Below are 21151 nucleotides of genomic sequence, written 5' to 3' on the forward strand. Positions count from 1 at the left end.
CGGGGCTGAGTGTTTTAAGGATAAAATACATTGAAGGGTGTAACGGTAATTTAATTCCTATACAATGTAAATTATCTATAGAGGATCATTGATCTAATTGGGATTATAACAATAGATAATTAATAGCGTATCTATATAGTGGAACAATTAGAGCGTTCTATATAACTGAGAGTGCGATTCTAAGTTCTATGCGTGGATGCAACGAGGAATTAATAAGTCAGTGAATTTACTTGGTAAGTTCTTGGTCTGCTTATTGGAAGCTCGGATGTATAGGCCCATGGTCCCCATGCTAGTTGAGACAATACTACTTGTAAGACTCAGTTAATTGATTTTGATTAATCAATTATAATTCTAAAATTAGACTATGTCTAGTTTGTGAATTTTCACTAAGCAAGGGTAAAATTGTGAAGAAAGAGTTTCTAGGGTACATTTGTTAATTAAGAGACTTTGGTTAGTCTAATTAATAAATATATTAAATGATAATATTATTTAATAATTCATTTTTAGTTATTAAATAGTTGGAATTGACATTTAAATGGTTGAATTTAAAAATTGGCGCTTTTGAGAAAATGAGATGTAGAAATGATAAAACAACAAAATTGTAAAAGTGGGGCCCAATATCCAAAGCCCAGGCCGGCCACTTATGTAGGCTTTTATCATTTATTTTTTCATTATTTTAATGCCAAATAATTCTAACCTAACCCTGGGTGGCATCCTATAAATAGGTAGTGATGGCTTCAGGAAAAAGATGATGCATCTTATTCCTTCAGAGAAAAATTGAGTGCCTTCTCTTCCTAACCTAGCTGCCACCCTCATTCCCTCTTCTTCACTATTGAAACTGAACCCCTTGAGTGATAGAGTGAGTGCCCACAAACATCAAGTGGTACCTCAATCATAGTGTGGAAGATCGTGAAGAATCCAGATTCAACAGAAGGACATTCGGGCTCAGCTCTTGGTGATACTCTGCGATAGAAAGGATACAAGGGTTAGAGATCTGAGTGGAAGGAGACATTGTATTCCGCTACAATCACTGTAAGGTTTATCATACTTTATATGTGTTTATTTAATAACGTTTTAGAAGTTCATATTTAAGATGTTAAACAACATACTTGTTAGTAAATCTAAGATCCTGGTAAAATATTTCCAACAATCATAACATTCTTTACCTCTAGTGAAAGTATATATGTCATTCTTTAGACTTTCCACATAGGCATTTAAATTAATAATTTCTTTCTTATATGAAGAACATGTAGCACATTGAGACTTAGCTAAAAGTTCCTTTTCATTTATTTTCAAAATTTCAATTTCCTTTAGAAGCATGTTGGTCTTCTCTCTAAGAGTTTGATTTTTAGCAAGCAATTTACCAAAATCATCAAATAGTTCTTTAAATGAATTAGACAACTCATCATATGACATATCTAAGTCATCATCATCATTTTTACTATCACAATCATTTTGGCAAGAAATACTTACCCCATCATCGAATGTCATTATGCACATGTTTACTACTTCATTCTTTCCTTCATCTTTAGAGTCCTCTTCATCACTATTGAGCCAATCCGTCAACATTTCCCTTCTTTTGTATTTGTTCTTCTTCCTCATTGGACAATCCATTTTCATGTGTCCGGGCTTCTTGCATTCAAAGCAAATTGGTGGATCATCTTTGCTCTTTCTTTCTTTTGAGTCACTCCCTCTTTGTGGCTTCTTCCCAAAGTTCTTATTGAATTTCATGAACTTTTTGTATTTCTTGGAGAAGAGTGCCAAGTCCTCCATGCCACTACATAAGCTATCATCATCTTCTTCATTAATGGCATGTGAGGAGGAAGACTTGAATGCAATAGTCTTCTTTTTCTTCTCAACTTTCTCTTCTTCTTGAGCACTCATGAAAATTTCATGGTTCATGAGTGAGCCGATTAATTCTTCCAAGGGAAGTGTTGAAAGATCCTTGGCTTCTTGAATGACAACCACTTTTCCTTGATAAGCCTTGGTGAGACTTATCAAAATCTTGGTCACCTTATCCTTTTGAGTAAGTACCTTGCTAAGAGAATTCAAACCATTCATAATTGTAGTAAAGAGAGTATACATGTTAATAATGGTTTGATCTGCTTTCATCTTAAAGTTCTCATATTGAGTGGAATAAATTTGAATTTTAGTCTCTTTCATAGCACTAGTTCATTGATGAGTAACTTCATGCATTTTCCACATATCAAAAGCAGCAGAGGCTTGTTCAATTCTATCCAAATTACATATAAGAGCATATTTCGCTTTAGCATGTTTAGAAAGCATTTTCTTATCATTCTCATCATATGCCTCATAAATCTTGACAACTTTTACACCATTTATAACATATTTAGCAATGTAAAGACCACTAGACACAATATGCCACGAATCATAATCTATAGATTGAAGGTAAGTTTCTATTCTAATTTTCCAATAAGGAAAATCTACTGTATTAAAGTATGTGCTTTATTTGTGCTAAAACCTTCTAACATTTTATTTTATGAATTACTTGGAAACGCCATGCTCTAGATTGTGAAATCTAGTCAAATAAATTGAGCCCTTGCTCTGATACCAATTATTAGCCCAAGATATATTTCCAAGAGGGGGTGAATTGGAAATTTAAGCTAATTTCGATAAATTAAAACTTTTAATACAAAACTAAGCAATTAAACACTTAATCAAATAAATACAAGTAATATGACAAGCAATAATGATAACAAATAATCAAACTTGTAAAGTAAAGAGTTTAAGGGTAAGAAATTACAAACTCTCAATTTTTACAAGGTTCGGTAGAGCTAAGCCACCTTCAAAGCTATGGACCTAGCTTTAAGTTCCAATATCGAGCCAAGTTAACGGGCTTGACTAACCCTTACAACCGAGAAATTTTCACCAAGGTGTCTCCAAATCTCTTACAATAGTTTTGCACCGCCAAGAATATTGGGTTTTGTGCTCTAAATAAAACCCATTTCAATATAATCAGATTTACTAATTAATAAAGATCAGAAATCACATTTTATGTTGCATGTTTCACATGATTTATTTCATGATTGATTAATGTATAAATTCTATTAAGTCCTGAACATATGTATTTGTTTATGATTATAGTGTTGTCAGCACAGTGGAATATAATCATGATTATATGTTCAAAGAGTTTAATTCCCTGATTTGTCAGTTCACTGGATTTAGACTGGCATGATAATCAGCGATATGTATACTTACACCTTGGATAAGTGTTATGTCCTTTCCAGGGCGTTGGCAAAGTTACCAGTATCAAATGTATGGAGTATACATTGGAAGGGACCGATATTGAACTTTGATTAAATATGATAAATTTACCGTAATATCTATTCAATTCAATATCACCTTATTGATCCTAGATCAAATGATCTTAATCCTGACATGGTTAGGTTCGATCTCGAGAGTGTTATTCATGTTCTTTGATTTGTTAGTTAAGCCTACTTTTTGGTCAGGGTGATATGTACATTTTGGGAACATGATAGTGCAATTGAGTGGGAGCGCTAATCATAGATATGGAATCTATAGCTTCTATAGGTATTTCGAAGTGAAATGATGATTTCCTTCGAGCTTGCTAAATAGAGATAAATGATAGAGCGCTCATTTTAGAGACTATATTAGTTCACTATAATATCATTTATAGGCGGCCAAGTGTTTTAAGGATAAAATACATTGAAAGGGTGTAACGGTAATTATATCCCTATGCAATGTAGATCATCTATAGAGGATCATTGATTATTGAGATTATAACAATGGATAATTAATAGCGTATCTATATCGTGGAACATATAGAGTGTTTTATATGACTGAGAGTGCAATTCCAAGTTCTATGAGTGGATGCAATGAGGAATTAATAAGTTAGTGGATTTACTTGGTAAATTTTAGATCAGCTTATTGGAAGCTCGGTTATATAGGCCCATGGTCCCCATACTAGTTGAGACCATACTGCTTGTAAGACTCAGGTAATTGATTTTAATTAATCAATTATAATTCTAAAATTAGACTATGTCTAGTTTATGAATTTTCACTAAGCAAGGGCTTAAATGTGAAGAAAAGAGATCCTAGGTCTTATTTATTAATTAGTAGACTTTGATAACTCTAATTAATAAATATATTAAATGATAATATTATTTAATAATTAATTTTTAGTTATTAAATAATTAGAATTGGCATTTAAGTGGTTAAATTGGAAAATTGGCGTTTTTGAGAAAATGAGATAGAAAAATGACAAAATGGCAAAATTGCAAAGTGGGGCCCATTATCCATTCCTTGGCCGGCCACTTAGTGTAGATTTTACCATTTAATTTTTTCATTATTTTAATGCCAAATAAATCTAACCTAAACCTAGGTGGTTATCTATAAATAGATAGTGATGGCTCACACTTAAAGTGGATGAAATTTCTTGCCTTCAGGAAAAATTGAGCCATCTTTTCTATACCCATAGCCGAACCACTTCTTCTCTTTTTCTCTTCATATTATTCAGCCTTGAGTGATAGAGTGAGTGCACACAGACTTCAAGTGGTATCTCAATCATAGTGTGTAAGACTGTGAAGAATCCAATCAACAAGAAGGAGAATCGGGCTCAAGAAGGAGAGAAAGAGATCCAGGTTCAGATCTTGATAATGCTCTGCTACAGAAAGGAATCAAGGGCTAGAGATCTGAACGAAAGGAGTCATTATATTCCGCTGCAACCACTGTAAGGTTTCTGATAACTTTTATGTGTTTATTTCATTGTCTTAGAAATTCATATTAGGATGTTAATGAAACATACTTGTTAGTAAATCTAGATCCTGGTAAAATAAATTCCAACAAAGGACTATTAACCTCTTTCTTGGATTGTTGTACTGACTTTACAATACTAGTGCCAACCTCACCTCAATCACAATATAAAAATGTGTTTGAAATTACAAGTAAATTTACTCTAAAAGTATGATGATACAATAGAAACTTAGAGTGATAAGCAAGCACACTTGAAATGAATATACACAAATTTTTGCTCAAAGTGTGTGTAAAGTGTTTGTTAGATTTTAAACTTGGGAGCTCATTAATCTCACTTGAATAGATTAGGTATATGATATAAATGCTGAACCAACTATAATTTTTGAGTAAAAATGAAGTTTATATAATGTTGGGATAAAATGTAGCTGTTAGCACACATTCCAAGAAGAATCTTACTGTGAACCAGAATTTCAGGTTGATTACAACCAGAATTTTGGATTCCAATCGGAATTCTGGATGGCTAACAATGGTAAAATATGTATTTTTTAGACTAAAACGTGCATAACTTTTTACTCGATTGCCCAATTTCAAAAATTCTAATGTTGTTCTCTTAGTTCAATAAAATGTGATTTAGAAAGTCAATCAAAAAAGTTTTTTTGAACCACCGAGTGATAAAACTTGTCGCACAAGTTAGTGAGTGGGCTAAATTTGTACTTATAAACCCTAGTGTACTATGTAAATCACTTTAACAAGACTAAAGTAAATTTATGCCATTTGATTGTGTGTAGTGTTAATGTAGATGAGCTTCCTAGTTTGATTTGCATGTTTTGATCAAAAGTTGACTTTCTCTGAGAGTTGACTTTGACTTTGACTTTCAGGTTGATTTTTGACTTTGAGCTTTTGAAGACCTCTTTTGAATAGGGTCTTGAATTCTTGATACCTTGATGAATCTTTTGCTCTTATCAAGTATGAAGTAGTTGATTTGCTTGTTGAATCTACTTTGGGTCACTTTTAGAAGTTTGGTAAAATTAATATTTTGCCTTGAAAAAAATTATTTTACCTTTTAATTGTACTACAAAATCAACAAATCATTAGTAACAAATAATAATCAAATATTTGTTAATCATCAAAACAAGGAGACCTAAAATTTGAGTTAACATAGTATTGTTGAGAATTGATTGATATTGAGATTAAGATACGGTTATTATTATTATGTAATGAAAAGATTGCCTCATTAGGTATGATAATGTGATGATACCATGAATGTGATATACGGGCTCACCTGATTAGGTGATGCGATATTCTTGTCGGCGATACCTTATTAGGTACGAGCAGCAGTGAAATGAGAATGTTAGGCTATGGCATAGATTGAAACTGTTGTTGGGTTTTTTCTTGGCGACGTACCTTATTAGGTACGGGTGGTAGTGACATGTGAATGTCGGGTTATGGCATAAACTGAAACTATTATTGGATTTCTTCATGGCAGCGTATCTTATTAGGTACAGGCGACAGTGACATGTGAGTACTAGGCTATGGCATGAGCTTGCCTGATTAGGCAATGCAATACATGATTATCAGATTAAAAAATCGACTTGCCTGATTAGGCAATGTGATGTAATAAAGATGGTTACTTTATGAGATAATATATATAATTTATATTATTAAATGAATATTATTTCTATTATTAGTATAATGATTTTGTATTGGTGCAGGTAAAGACAAAGGAAAGCTAGTTCAACCATGATGTGACAGCCGTTTTCAGCAACATATTGACTAAACCGGTCTGTGTGCCGAGTTGTCAGGAGTTATTTTGGGCTGTATCTGCTGTGTATTTTGATTTTACATTTTGACTTGTCATTGTATTTAGTCTTTTTGTAAAACTTTTACAACAGGGATTTCCAAAACACAATTTTAGTGTCGTTATGATGTCCATTTTTAGTGTTTTATTTTGGTGAAGTTTTTAACATTATAAAATATTTTAATAATTAATTATTTAATTAGTACTAAACTAATTTATAAAACCACACACGTGACGTCCCCATAGGATAAGATGTTACAACGTGGCTCCTACTTTTAAATGTTGAACCTTTGCGTGATATGTGCCTGAGTGGTACAAAATAGTCTCCATTATCCAGCTGCTGCACGCACGGGCATAATGTTTCCACAGGATTATTCAGTCAGCTCTAACATTGCATGTGATTTACCCCAATAGTAGAATTTCAGCAGATACCTTAGGCAGATCATGAGCCTGTCCATACCCGCAACTTAGCCTACAAATACCTCCCAATTCTCATATGAAGGGGTAGATTACAACTTGCATAGCCAAGACTCTACCAATATCACTCTACGTCTTCTTCTTCAATAGAAACTTAGAGTTTCCTGCAAAAGTATTGTAAACACATCAATACCATCCTCAAAGGCTAATAGAATGACTCGTGGACTAAGGTTTATAAACACCCGAACCACGTAAAAAAATCATCTCTTTACTTTTGCAAGTTATTATTTCTTTAGCTCTTAAATATTCGGTTTCTGAAAAATTTCTGTAAACAAACACTTTTTTAGAAAATGTATTATAGACTTATCCAAAAAAAAAATTATTTAAACATAGAAATTGAAATATATTGATAAAAAAAAAAAAAGAGAAAACATTTACTATTGTTTATTTTTACAAAAGGGACATTATCTAAATTATTGATAATTTTTTTACAGCAGTGTCCATGTACATTAGCTAAATTAAAAGGGAAATTTCACTTTTTGGCCTTAATAATACAAGCCATATCAAAATTTATACCCTCCCTTAATTTGTACAAATTTAGTCCATTAATTACATAAACTTCCCATTTTACCCTTTTTTTTCAAAAAATAAAAAAATAAAATAGGTAAAATCTGAAATTGATCTTTCTCTCTCTCTTCCCTCTCTCTCGTGCACCACTCTCTCTCGTGCACCACTCTCTCTCTCTAGAAAAAACTGAAAAATTTATCAAATAAATTCCCTCTGTCCGTCCCACTCTCTCGTCCCTCTCTTTCTTCCCTCTTGAATGGTTGTTTTCTCGGTGGGTGTTGGTGGAAAACCGAAGCACAACCCAATATCACTCAAGAATCTTACACCATTATAATGGGTAAGTTGTGTTTTAAGCATTTTGTTTGACTTTATGTAGTTTAAAATTGTTATATGTGTGTTATTTGTTGGAACTGCTGTTTTTTGGTCTGAAATTGTTGAGATCTGGCAGATCTGGTTTTCAGTCGAATTCTGGGTTTTCCAGTGTTATCGATGATATATCGATAATATGTCGATGGTTTGTCGATGATTACAGAAGGAAAGGTCAGTGACGACCATTATCGACGTTATGTCGACATTAAGCAACAAACCCACTAAATACAATTTGTCGACATTTTGTCGATAGTTGTCGACAGCATGTCGACAACAAGCGTTTATCTCTTTTTAGAAGTTGTCGATATTTTGTCGACACCATGTCGACAAAATATCGATGCAAATGAAAAAAAGCCGTAAATAACATAACATAACATTAAAATAACATAAAATAAAAGGGAAATTTCATTAAAATAAGAAAAAAAACATAACATAAAAAAACATAAAAAAAACAGAAAATAAAGTTCATAAAAAAAACACAAACATTAAATAAAACTCACCACAAGCCATAACATAACAAATTATTTTTTTTTAAATTCTTTGGCTTGTGGGTGAGCCTTGCAATACTTGCATAATGTTCCAGGCTTCACCGGTTTACCGTTAAAGATGCCTAGTTTGCAACGACGGCATCCTTCGGGGAACCCTGGTGGTGGAGCCGGCCATACACCAGTTTTGCAAAAATGTGCTTCAAGTTGCCTGAACCTGAACTCGTTCCCACATCGTTCTCTTTCGAAAGCTCTTTGGGCGTCAAAAACTTTCTGCATTTCAGGAGTAATTATGCCAACATCAGGCTCCTGCTTCAGCTCTTCAGGAGTTAAGATGGGGAATTTGCCTTTGTTCTTTCTTGGGGCCATATTTAGAACTTAAGAATAAGAGAAATTTTTAAGAGTAAGAGAGAAGTAGAAGACAAGAACACTTATGAATAAGAAAGGGATTCGCTTTTATAGAGCAGTAAACATGTTGGGAATGTTGGAAAATTTAATGGTCATTAAATGTGTAACTGTACAGGTAAAACGCATGAAATGGTGTATTTGTCGACTGAATGTCGATACTATGTCGACATGATGTCGACAACATGCCAATTTAGTGACACTACTAACTCATTTGTCGATACCATGTCGATGTCATGTCGATAGCTTGTCGATAGGACACGTGTCTGACATGCAACGTGTCAGTTGGGAAGGGTTGTTGGGAACGTAGGTAAAATTTATTAACATTAAATGTGTAACCGTAAAACACGAAACGCATGCACTGTGTGTTTGTCGATTGAATGTCGATGGTATGTCGATGTTATATCGATGGCGAGCATGCTTGGCGTGGTTGTCGACGTTATGTCGATATTATGTCGACACAATGTCGACAATTAGTGCCCTAATTTCTGCTGTTGTGATTATCGACATTATGTCGATTGATATCGATGGGATGTCGATTTTTTTTTTTTTGGGTGTTTTTTCCTTTACTCACCTTGCTTTTTTGGTTTGCAATTGCAGGAGAGAAAGTGTTCCTTGTTGTATCGTACGATGGTGTTTGGTTATGTGAGAATTATAATTGGATCTACAAAGCAAATAGCAGCTTGACGTTGACAGTTACAACCGAGACAACCCTACAAGAACTGCGACAAATTTTATATGAAGAGTTGGAAGTTGATCCGGTAGCGTATGATTTAAAGTTGGAGATTTGTTCCTTGTACATGAAGGGAAAAATGGTTGCGCCAGAGGTTATTAAGAGAGAACGCCAACTGAGAACGTTTTTAGAGATGAGGGCAACAATGTCAAATACAGAGTTTATGCCATTATTCGTGACCAAGGTGAGAAAAGTTGGGAATTCGGAGTCTACGCCGCCTACTAATCCTCTCCCTCGAAGTGTGGTAGGGTCTTGCGTTCCCGAAACAGATGTTGGGATTGGTGTGAATGAGGAGGTTCCGACCAATTTAGAGGTTCCGACCAATGTAGGGCAAGAACAAGAAGCGACAGGATTTCATCAGTTTGAAGAGTTCGATACACCCTTCTACAATAACGATCCTATTGTAGATTTGAATATGGACGATGAACATGATTTGGCAGTCGATGAAGCCGTAGCGGGACCATCGTTGAGGTTAGAGTGTGTACCGAGTAACCAAGGTACACAGCGAGAACGACAACCTCGTAGTGAAAATCGCACTACACCTGGAACTAGCAGTAGTCGACAAGGCAGAACTGAAGAACATGCTCGTCATGCAACCTTCTCAACGTTCTCCTCTTTTGAAGTTTGTACCAAGTTCAAAGCTCCCATGTGGACAAAGGAAGATATAATGGAAAATCATGAGCTAACTACTTGTTTACAAAGTAAGGAAGCAGGGGTGATAGAGCTTGGTAATTTTTATGAAAACAAGGAAGAACTGAGACAAGTAGTGGGTAGGTTTGCACTTAATAACAATTTCGAGTGGATGGTGAAGAAGTCATCCCCTGATGTGTTGTACGTTACATGCAAGGCTCCAGATTGTAAATGGAGATTGAGGGGGAGGAAGAAGATGCATTCTGACAACTTTGAGGTCACTGTATTTCACAATGAACACACATGTAACTTGAATGCGAGACGTTCAGATCACCGTCAAGCAGCACCATGGGTAGTTGGCCACCTTATTAAGGGGAAGTACACCCAAGATGGAACTAAGTACAAGGCTAAAGACATACAGAGGGACATGTTTGACAACTATGGTATCAGTATGAGTTATGTGAAGGTGTGGAGGTGCAGGGAGATGGGACTTACGTATGCTAGGGGTACACCTGAGTTTTCATACATGAAGCTTCCTGGGTACTTGTACATGCTGGAACAGAAGAATCCAGGTACCATTACTGACTTGTACTTAGAGGATGAGCGGTTCAAGTACTGTTTTATATCACTCGGTGCATGTAGAAGGGGCTTTTCTTTTTGTCGTCCTGTTTTGAGTATCGATGGCACCTTCTTGAAGACGAAGTACGGCGGTATAATGTTAGTTGTTGTGGCATACGATGCGAACAACCAATTGTTGCCGGTTGCTTATGGTATCGTTGACAGTGAGAATAACGACTCCTGGACGTATTTCTTACAGAAGTTGAGGGTAGCAATTGGCGTGGTTGAGAACTTAGTGTTTGTGTCAGATAGGCATCAAAGCATTGATCATGCTGTTGAACTCGTTTTTCCCGAAGCAGTCCACTGTGCATGCTATCACCACATTGTTATGAACGTGAACGCCAAATTCAAGACTGATGCTTTTCACAACCAAATATATAATGTTGCTTACGCATGGTCGAAGACTGAATGTGATAGAGAGTTCGAGAAGCTTAGAAAGATGAATCCGGCCATTGCTGCATATGTGGAGAGTATAGGGTTTGAGAAGTGGGCTCACCCTTATTGTTTGGGCGATAGATACAACATCATGACGAGCAACGCTGCTGAAAGCTTCAATAGTGTCACAGAAGAGTTCAGGAAATATCCAATAACTACTTTGGTTGAATTTATCAGGTTCACACTCCAATCGTGGTTCGCTGATCGCCTCGAAAATGCTGACAAATGTACCACCCCTTTGGCCACGCTCTTTGAAAAAAACTTGGCAAAAATTCATGAAAATGCAAGGTACAGGCGCGTCCAACGAAATGGAGCCAATTTGTATAACGTTGGTAGGGGACCTAACGGTGAAAGAGGTGGTGATGTGAATCTAGTTGAAAGAACATGCACCTGCGGCGTGTTCACGTTATTGAAACTCCCTTGCCTTCATGCATGTGCCGCGACATTGAAAACGAACACAAGTGTGTACACGCTTTGCTCACCTTATTATTCAAAAGAAACGTGGAGGAAGATTTACGATGATACCATCAATCTTGCTGGTGACGAGGATGATTGGGTTCTCCCAGAACACATCAAGAATATGAAAGTTGGGGTACCTGTGGAAAAGAAGCCTGTAGGTCGTCCAAGAAAAAGCAACGCTGGAAGAAGACGGGAGAACCGTTTCCCGTCTGGTGATAAAAAAGGTTCTGTACCACGAAACTGCAGCCGCTGTGGCAGTTCAGGCCACAACAGAGCAACATGCAAAGCCCGCATTTGAGGCGTCCTGTACTTATTCGTTGTAATAACATTTTTTCTATTGGGAAATTTGATATATTGTAATGATGCATATTTTGTCATAGTTATTTTTGTTGAGGTTGAATATTTTTCAAATATTTTAATTATTTTTAGGTTTAATAGTTATTTTTGTTGAATAATATCGATATTTTATATTTGAAACCACGAATAATTATCAAAATTTGAACGAAGAGAAAGTCTATATATACATAACTGTAATGTTAATTACACAAAATATACAATGTCCCAATAATTACACATATAATCAGCCGACATTTTGGTAAAATAAATCAACACACCACCGTTGACGAAACATAGCTATCCGGTCTGGCGTCACATCGGTCAATCCACGCTGCATCATGAGATGCTCCACATACTCAATGCAATAGACGCCACAATCACCACTAAATGCAAAATAAAATGTAAAGTCAGTCTAACGTAAAACATATTTTAATACTATAGTACTTTTTTATCGCTATGTACCTAGTTGTTGACTTCGGAACTAAGTCGTGAGTGGCTCGAGTCGAGTGCATTTTTTATCGCTATGTCCTTGTTAGTTAACGCCATAATCTGGTTGTTATGTGGAAATTCCCCGGTTGCAAGGATTAGCGAGGGCAGCAGTTCTCCCCAAGTCTTCAGGATGGGTTCCATGGCGGTCCAATGACAGACGCTGGAATCACAGTCGTAGACATTAATTTTCCACAGCTCTATGTCGACTTCAAGTGTGACCCAGTGCCTTGCCTCGGGAAGGTTCAGAACGAAGTAAATAAACTCGTTACCCCTCCATCTCTCAAAGACTTGGGACTGTAATTACAGAGAACAACGAAACAATTAACAAACCATAATAATCCTCCCAAACAATTAACATTTAAAATCTTACTAAAACAATACCTTATGAACCCCTCTGCAGTAGTCCAGGATATAATCCTCCCACACAAAGTTTCTCCTCGAACCCTTGTGGCTCGTCCATGCACTGCTGATCATGCTGGTCACGAATGTGGAGAGAATGACACCCTTCTGAGGAAATGTCAGTGGATAGTCGGTGCGTCGCCTCCTCAGCATATGCATTGCTGCCTCTATATGCTGCATATAAAGGGAAATGTCAGTTAGACAAAAAAATATATTAATTGCACATAAAGTTGTAAAGTGAAGTAATATTATAAAATACTTTACTTACGTCATCTGTAAGCCATTCCTTTGGTGTGAGCATTATCCAAAAGAATCCTGGACCGTAATCACCACTTCTCAAATCCCGAAGTCGGTGGTTCGGAATGAGTCCAACACACCACTTTCGAAAAGTGGTTAACAATTTCTCATCCGGTGGCTCCAGGGGATCAAAAGTCGAAGATGGCCTATGTCTCCTCTTCATCTCCGTATAGTCACCGAACCATACAGGAGGCTTTCTCTTCCTCTTCCGACTCTTAACCAGTGCAGGTTGTGCCTCTATCGACAGAATCTCACCCTGCGACTCGGTGTCATGTACATGGATAACAGGTTGTGCCTCGATCGAAGTCGCTGGAGCTCCCTCATAAGGATCGTAATCGTCGGGGAAGACCTCCTCCTCTTCTACTTGGGGTGAAGCAGCTGGTGGTGGGGTAGATGGATCTGCTGGGGCCTCCGGTGCTGAAGCTGTCGTTGGCGGACGATTCAACATGGCCAATATGTCTCTGAGCTGCTCCATAATTACGTTCTGACCACCCTTCAGCTCTACATGGCTGGTCTCGTATGCCTTCTTCAGCTCGACATGAGCAGCATACAGACCCTGAGTGTCAGCCTCGATCCTATCCAACCTCGCCACTAAATCAGTGTACTCGGCACCCCGAACGCCTGATGAAGATGGTGCACTGGGCTGAGGTTCTGAACTAGTGGCCTGAAAAAATATATATAAAAAAAATACGGTAAGCATACGATAATTCCACAATGTAACAAATATCACAAAACAAAAACAATAAAAAATAAAGACATAAAAAAAAGTTCCAAAAATTGGTACTTGAGTGTCTGTTTCCTGAGTGTCTGGGACCTGAGTCTCTGGTACCTGACTACCTGCCTCAGCCTCTGTGTCATCCACACCATCATCAACCAGGTTCTCCACACCATCGTAAGATATGGTCCTCACAAATGCCTCCTCCTCTGTCCGTGGAAGTAGCCCCTTCACCACTTCAAGATTCTGTTTATGGTTCAAAAAATATCAAAATAAAACCATTTAGCATTTATTACAAGCATTTATGTTAAATAATTATCCTGAACATAAGTGAAAATCATACCCGTCTAGAAAATAATGCGCTGACGTCTTTCTTCCCAATATCGCATTTGCTCGTCCAGCTAAGCATCCTGGGGAACCGAATCCCGTGGTTCGTGCCATACCTCTTCCCAACCTCCAAAATGGCCTCGTACGCCCAATATTGTACTGCAGGTGCGAAGCCATATGCTGTGTATTTGCACTCGTGCTGAACATCCGAACTCAGCTTCTTCTCGTAGTTGGCCTTCTGTTTCAACATGTCTTTTTGAAGCGAGTGCATGAGTCTGGCGAATGAGTGCTTCCCCCAAGGAATCCGGAAGAAGAACTCGAGGTCTTCCACATATCTAAGTATGTGAGGCGTAATCAGCGCGTTTGCCTCGCGGCCCAGAAGCACTGACTCCACAAACAAGCACAAGCCGAGCTTGTACAAGTCTTCCGGGTTCTGACAGTTTGTGAACCTATCTTGGAGTGCTTCTGTCTTCACACTATCAGACCGGTTGAAATATTTGTTGATCAATCGGTCTGACCCCAAGCGCGCGACCTGCGCAGCCTTCTCCTCTTCTGTTGGCCCCGAGGAGAAGTCCAGGCCTGTAATGAGTGCAAACTCCAGCACTCCGAATCTGACCTCCTTCCGACCAACGTAAAACCGCATCCTCAACTCCTCCTGAGCATCCACTTTCATTTTGTGGAGCATCAGCTGGTGAAATAACACCGAGGAGAATGTCAAGGGTACGACATTCTAGAAGCTCCCGAAACGGCTTTCCTTCGCCGTGTTATTAAGGTTGAACTCCTCAAACCGAGCTTTGATTTTTGCAAAAATTCCAGTGCCTCTATATGTGACGCGGCCAGTAAAATGCTCGGGTGCTGGAATAATGAGTCTGGGAGCCATCTGAAAAATCAAAGACCAAAAAAATTTAAATGTCAAAAAAGTTAAGAAATGTCGACATAACATCGACATCATGTCGATATTCTGTCGACATTATCAAACATTCATAACTGGTCGAAAAATCGTCGACATACAATCGACATGCTATCGACATTATCATAAGAGTAGTGACAAACGACCAACATCGACAACTTATCGACATACAGTCGACAAATCGTCGACATTATACCAATTAACTACCATACGATCAACTCTAATAACCTATCGACAACCTATCGACATATAGTCGACAAATTATCGACATTCTAACAGTAAACTACCACAAGACTCAACTGCAACTTATTATCGACAACCTATCGACATACTGTCGACAAATTGTCGACATTCTAACAGTAAACTACCAAAAGAATCAACTACAACTTATTATCGACAACATATCGACATATAGTCGACAAATTGTCGACATTACATGGCAAAACTACATAACATCAAACAAAGGTAAAACCATCGACAAATTGTCGACATGATGTTGACAACCTGTCGACAACAATGTTCAAACACATAAACAGAAACCTATACATATCGATATCCTATCGATATCCTGTCGACATTTCATCGATAACGCTGTAAAAACACACAAACACCATTGAAACATATCCAACATATACAACATGCAATAATTGACATCTAGATTCGCATATACAATCTAAAATAATGTTATCTGAAGAACATACACAAATTCGCATTGAAATTTCTAAAATTTAAACAGAAAAAAACTTACCGTTGGATTGGATTGGTTCAGTGGTTCAGTGGTTCGTGGTCGTGGTCGTGGATCGCCGTGGGCCGCCGTGGGTCTTCGTCCTCTTCGTCGTCGTCGGTCGCCTTGGGTTTCGTGGGTTCGTGGGTTCCTGGGGTGAGGCCGGTTCGTGGGGTGAGGCCGTTTCGTGGGTTCGTGGGTTCGTGAGGGGTGAGGAGGACAGAGAGAGAGAGAGAGAGAGAGGGAACGTCTGAGAGAGAGAGAGAGAGAGAGAGAGGAGGACTGGTTCGTGAAGAGAGAGAGAGAGGGAAGGTCAGAAAGAGAGAGGGAACGTCTGAGAGAGAGAAAGTTTAATTTAGGGGTATTTTAAGAATCTTTTAAAATTAGAGGAATAAATTTGTACAAATTATAAAAGGGTATAAATTTTGATATAGGTTATATTATTAAAGGCAAATAATGAAATTTCCCAATTAAAATCAGGATTTATTTCTCACAATATTTATATTATGCACTACCATTAACATTAACTAGTTTAATAGAAAGAAAGAAAGAACAAATCTCTCCCTTTCAAGAAAAACGAAAAAATATCAAGAAAAAGAAGTCTTTGAATTTGGAACGTGGCATTTCTGTGTGTCGAAGCTTTTTTGAGTCTTTTCGCCTAATTGGGTCGGGGCACGGCAAGCAATTCGATCTCCGTATCAGGTGCATCGCCGAGTTATTGGTGCGAGTAAGTAAAACCCATCTTCCATTCCTTGGGGTTTAGCATCTAGGGTTTTCCAATCGGTTTCGTAGTACGTTTATCAGCATATATAGATCAAGAGTACCTATTCAGGATTTTGATGTTCTTATCGTTCTTTCCTTTTCTTTTTGGTGTAGAATTACAGGTCAGTACGGACAGTGATGCTGGCCTTTCTATAAGGATTTTTTATATGCTCTTGGGCCATGGTATATTTGATCATATTGAACTGTTATTATTTTATTTTTTATTGTTATATTTTTCCTAAACTGCTTAAAACTATTTTGCAAACGAGACTGAGAAATCTTCATATTGGGTATGGCACGTAACTAAATTTTTATTGTGTTGGAGATTGTGGTTTGAATGACTTTGTATACTCTTGCACACTAAAATAAAATAGCCATTTAGAATGGGATTTGTAGTGAAGACAAGTCCAATTCTCATGGGGTTCTATCTTCTTTGGACTCATTTTTATGGGTTATCTTTGTTCAATAAGAAATCTAGTGTATGCTTTCTGCTATGTGTATAATAAGCATCAGTTCCAAGCATGGGGCCATACATATATTGGTCATTTGTACATATTTTCAAGTGTTAGTTGAGGTTATATGTTCCCTCATCCTCGTCTCTAAAGGTAGCATGTTCTACGGTCCCCTTTAAGGGGGTCCCTTAAGCAAAAGAAAAAAAGAAGAAGAAAAAGGTAGCATGATTTAATTGTCTACCTCTATCTAGGGAATGAAATTTAGATCATGTTTCTTGTAGGGTAATTATCTATTATTAGTTCTTTTAAAGTTTTGGCATCCTTGAATGGGCAATGTCGACATTTTGTTTTTCTTTGCCCTGGATTTGTGTGGGAATTGTTAAATTGTTTTCACTATGCAGCATATCAATTAGATGTTCTTAATCATGCTATAAACTTTTAAGACTCTAAGTCACCATTATGTTTCATTAATCAATACATTATAAATCAAGTCAAATAACATGATTCGTTTTGGTGCAGGATCCCAATGGATTTATTGATGAGAAGAGCGAAAGCAAGCTTTACATTGGTAACCTTGACCTAAGAATAACAGAGTGAGTAAACCGCATGGATTTTGAGTTGTTTCTTAGATGATGAATATCTTATCTTGATTATTGTCATATTGCTGCCTGTTTTTTTCAGGGCGGCTCTAATTAAAATGTTCTCTCCTTTTGGAAAAATCGTATCCGAAGATTTTATATGGCATACTCGTGGCCCTAAGCGTGGAGAACCTCGGGGTTTTGCTTTCGTCGAGTATAGTACCAAAGAGGTAAGTTACTTGTGGTCTTTCTGATTTTGGTTTATAAGCATTTCCTGATTTCCATCATTAAAGTGAGCATGCAGGAAGCAAGACTAGCCAAGGAGAAAATGCATGGAAGATTAGCTTGTGGCCGCCCATTAATTGTCCACCTTGCCAGTAATAAATACACAGTTGAATCAGCCGAACATTCTTCAAAAGGAGTCAGTGAGACAAACAAAGCCAGAACATCTGGTAGTAACTCAGGACAGTTGAGTCGGAGTGATAAAATAGCTGCAATTAAGAACAAGCTGAAAGCCTTGGAGGAAGAAGGCCCTACTGCAAAGAAGCAGAAGCATGAAGACAGTATTTCTTAGATAAAAGATAAATTTGCAGGTGTAACTGAAACTGAAACTGTATTCATTACATATGATGTAACTTTGATCAGTTTAGAATTTTCTGATAACAAAACATTACCCAAGAAGGTTTTCTTTAAGCTGATTGTCATGTAGTTTTGCTTTCAGGTTTCTAATCAAAATCTAATTCATACAACCATCTTAAAATTTGTTACTTTCTGCGTTACTTTGTGTAGAGTCGAGGAACTTTGCCTTCGGAATTTTTTAATCCTTACTTGTGAGTGCTTACATTTTTAATTTTTAAAGTTAAAGTTGTTTACATACTTTAACATCGAAATGATTAAATTAAATGCAACTGAATCGATTTTAGGAGGAAGGAATTGTGTCAGTGCCTGTGAGTAGAAACGATCATGATCGCCGATGCTTTTCATTGTAAAGAGTTCTCATTCTTTATCGATGGCGCTAGTGTCCTGCAAAGCTCATCAGCTTGTTTTAATAATAAAAATCAGAACTTTCCTTCTGTTTGTACTTTTTCTGTAAGAATTGGTAATGGTACCCAGAAAAAGAGTAAGAACAATCCAGTTGGAGGTGTCACTGTTAGTTCACAATGCAATGTTCCTCTCATTTTGGTCTCTGGTAAACAAAGTTACTCATCAACTGATTTTTTTGTGTTGTGGCAGTTTTTGGTAATTTGTGTTGCTTCTGGATTTTTTCAGCATCCAAATGGAGAGCAATTTTACAATCTTATTTTAGCAGAGTGAAAAAGAAGTGTTTAAAGGTCTTAACTTTTTCTGAAATCTTGGGTGTGAACAACTGGCTTTTATGCATATTTTGAATTAGCAAGTTATATTGATCTGGAAGAAGAATATTTATTTATTATGGGATTGAAGATCGGAGCAGAAGAGAAGGATTGGGAGTGCATTAAGTGGAGCATTGGTGAGCACCTTGGACTTGGTGCAACCAATTTAGGGGTTCTAATTCTATCATTAGAAGCTCCTGCATTTTCGATTGTCATGGAGTTTTCTACTTCCAACGGCTGTTCCATTGTTGTTGTACAGAGCTGATATGCGTCGTGTGATTAAGTCGACAGGGGCACTTCTCTTGGCTTTCTTATTCGGCTCAGGTACATACATACTTCACTTAAGTAGTTATAACCTATTGAAGGAAAAAAAAAATAATTTTTTACATAGAAAATACAAAAAAAAAAAAAAAACATCTTTTACAAAAATATTTAAACATTTTTATTTTAAAAAAATAATAATTACTAAATTATTTCTTGATCACACTTCATACATACATAATGATGTCACTATGTAACCATCACAACTCAAACTTTTTTTTCAATTTCAATTTTTATTTTGAACCACAATCAAAAATTTGTTTCTCACCAAAAAACTTTCCATTTCTCCATCATCCATTTTTTTTTTCATTATTCTTTCTATAAATTTCTATATAAATAGCTATCATGCATTCATTGTCTTTTCCATCTCCTGCGGTGAAAACACCCTTTTTGAAGAAGACTATTACTAAAAGTTCTAAATCTCCATTAATAGGTGAAATCAGTGGCCAAAAAATGTAAAGGGAAACAAACTATTGTGGAAGATAATAATTCTGACGAAAATTTTTGTTGAACCAGTAACAAAGCATGAATGTCGTCCTATAAAGAAGAAATCGAAGAAGAATGAAGTTGATAAAAGTATTATATCAAAAGTTAAGAAGGGGAAGAAGCGTGTCGATGGACTGCGTAAGGTTTCATTATAGTTTCTTTTTCATTTTGCCCTAATTTATGCATTTTGTCTATGTTTTTTAGTATTTTTATATGTGATTTTGATTTTAGGGTTTCATATATTTTACATGTTTTGTTGTTTTATTAAGTATAGTGTATGTTAGATTATTTGTTTTGGGTGTTAGGCATGTGATGTTTATGTATGGTTGCAATATAGTTTACCTACTAGTTATGAATTAGGTCTATTACGTGAATGATTTTTTATTAATTTAGTATAGTTTCAAGATAGTTTTAAAACCGTTTATATTATCATTATCATGTTTATTTTTATTTATCCCTACAGAATCGGGAATACAAATTCCATACTTTTGAATATTTCAAGTCCAAGTGCTACTCTACTTGTACTTACAGTGATATTGACAACATTAAGAAAAAAATAAATAAAGGATGTGATGACAATATTTCGTGCTACTCAATTCTGTCATTTCTTGGATATTCATGTCTGAGATCAAGCATTGTTCTTCTCTGACCCCATATATTTGTGTTGTTGCATTTTAGTTGTTGATGTGTTTCACTATAGTGTTAACTATTTTGATTATTGTTTTGTTATACAGTGACTGTGGTACTTTTGTTGCTGCATTTACTGAATTCTTTATCATGAAAAAGATGTTCCACTGGATTTTAATATTGAAGCTTATCGCACGAGGCTTGCTGTGCTTTTGTTTGCATATGGTAAAAGTAAAAATGATGAAAACATTAATAGTGAGGATGAAAAGCCTAAGAAGTCCATGAAGAATGTTCAAGGGAAGAATAAGGGTATGTGATTGGGGACTGATTTCTATAGCCTGTTGAATGTTATTGTTTATTTTTATTGTTTGTTATTTTAATGCTAGATGTTGAGACTTGGTTATTGATGTTATAATTATATTACTTTTTTTTTCTTTTTGTTTAAGAACTAAATATGAGATTGTTATCTTTAGTGCATATGTTTTTGGGTTTCAATGCATATATTTTTGTGTAAATTTTTCGTTTATGCCGATATATAAAATGTTTAATTCAACTGTGGGATAATTTTTATTCAAGATGTCTAATAATTATAGCTAGGAAAGTAGTTAGAGAAATCACTTGAATCTTTTGAATTTATGTGTTATCTGTTATATTATTTATCAATAATATAATGTGTAGATTAAATACATGTAACAAACTAATATGTAACATATGACATTATATATT

General features: G+C 36.2%; 3 protein-coding genes across 4 annotated transcripts; 2 read left to right on the forward strand and 1 right to left on the reverse strand.

The window, feature by feature from the left end:
- Positions 1 to 12448: 12448 nt before the first annotated feature.
- LOC133038138 (uncharacterized) lies at positions 12449 to 13494 on the reverse strand. Its single transcript, XM_061116195.1, has 2 exons — positions 12857 to 13494; positions 12449 to 12769 (listed from the first exon to the last, which is right to left on the reverse strand). The coding sequence occupies exons 1-2, from the start codon at positions 13052 to 13054 to the stop codon at positions 12449 to 12451; spliced, it is 519 nt and encodes a 172-aa protein (XP_060972178.1). The 5' UTR covers positions 13055 to 13494.
- A 2996-nt stretch (positions 13495 to 16490) lies between these two features.
- Positions 16491 to 18391, forward strand: LOC115724463 (uncharacterized). The gene is made up of 5 exons (XM_030653752.2): positions 16491 to 16574; positions 16724 to 16792; positions 17581 to 17654; positions 17743 to 17869; positions 17944 to 18391. The coding sequence occupies exons 2-5, from the start codon at positions 16790 to 16792 to the stop codon at positions 18211 to 18213; spliced, it is 474 nt and encodes a 157-aa protein (XP_030509612.2). The 5' UTR covers positions 16491 to 16574; positions 16724 to 16789; the 3' UTR covers positions 18214 to 18391.
- Positions 18392 to 18522: 131 nt separating this feature from the next.
- Positions 18523 to 20924, forward strand: LOC115694756 (uncharacterized). Of its 2 annotated transcripts, XR_009687793.1 has the most exons (4): positions 18523 to 18828; positions 18909 to 18970; positions 19083 to 19315; positions 19829 to 20924. XR_009687793.1 is itself a non-coding variant. In XM_061115379.1 (3 exons), exons 1-3 carry the CDS (start codon positions 18603 to 18605, stop codon positions 19254 to 19256), a joined length of 462 nt encoding a protein of 153 aa, XP_060971362.1. In that variant the 3' UTR covers positions 19257 to 19382. The 2 variants fall into 2 exon arrangements, 1 of the variants encoding a protein (XP_060971362.1); XM_061115379.1 differs by lacking the exon at positions 19829 to 20924 and having other exon boundaries at positions 18603 to 18828; positions 19083 to 19382.
- The last annotated feature ends 227 nt before the right edge of the window (positions 20925 to 21151 follow it).

The sequence above is a fragment of the Cannabis sativa genome, chromosome 5 (genome assembly GCF_029168945.1).
Source record: "Cannabis sativa cultivar Pink pepper isolate KNU-18-1 chromosome 5, ASM2916894v1, whole genome shotgun sequence".
NCBI lineage: Eukaryota > Viridiplantae > Streptophyta > Magnoliopsida > Rosales > Cannabaceae > Cannabis > Cannabis sativa.

Coding starts and splice junctions, on each gene's coding strand:
- LOC115724463 (XM_030653752.2), top strand. Junction 17,655..17,742: donor CTTGACCTAAGAATAACAGA/GTGAGTAAACCG, acceptor TGTTTTTTTCAG/GGCGGCTCTAATTAAAATGT. Junction 17,870..17,943: donor TCGAGTATAGTACCAAAGAG/GTAAGTTACTTG, acceptor GTGAGCATGCAG/GAAGCAAGACTAGCCAAGGA.
- LOC115694756 (XM_061115379.1), top strand. CDS start 18,603: ATGATCGCCGATGCTTTTCATTGTAAAGAGTTCTCATTCTTTATCGAT. Junction 18,829..18,908: donor TCCTCTCATTTTGGTCTCTG/GTAAACAAAGTT, acceptor GGATTTTTTCAG/CATCCAAATGGAGAGCAATT. Junction 18,971..19,082: donor TGAAAAAGAAGTGTTTAAAG/GTCTTAACTTTT, acceptor ATGGGATTGAAG/ATCGGAGCAGAAGAGAAGGA.
- LOC133038138 (XM_061116195.1), bottom strand. CDS start 13,054: ATGCAGCATATAGAGGCAGCAATGCATATGCTGAGGAGGCGACGCACC. Junction 12,770..12,856: donor ACTGCAGAGGGGTTCATAAG/GTATTGTTTTAG, acceptor CTGTAATTACAG/TCCCAAGTCTTTGAGAGATG.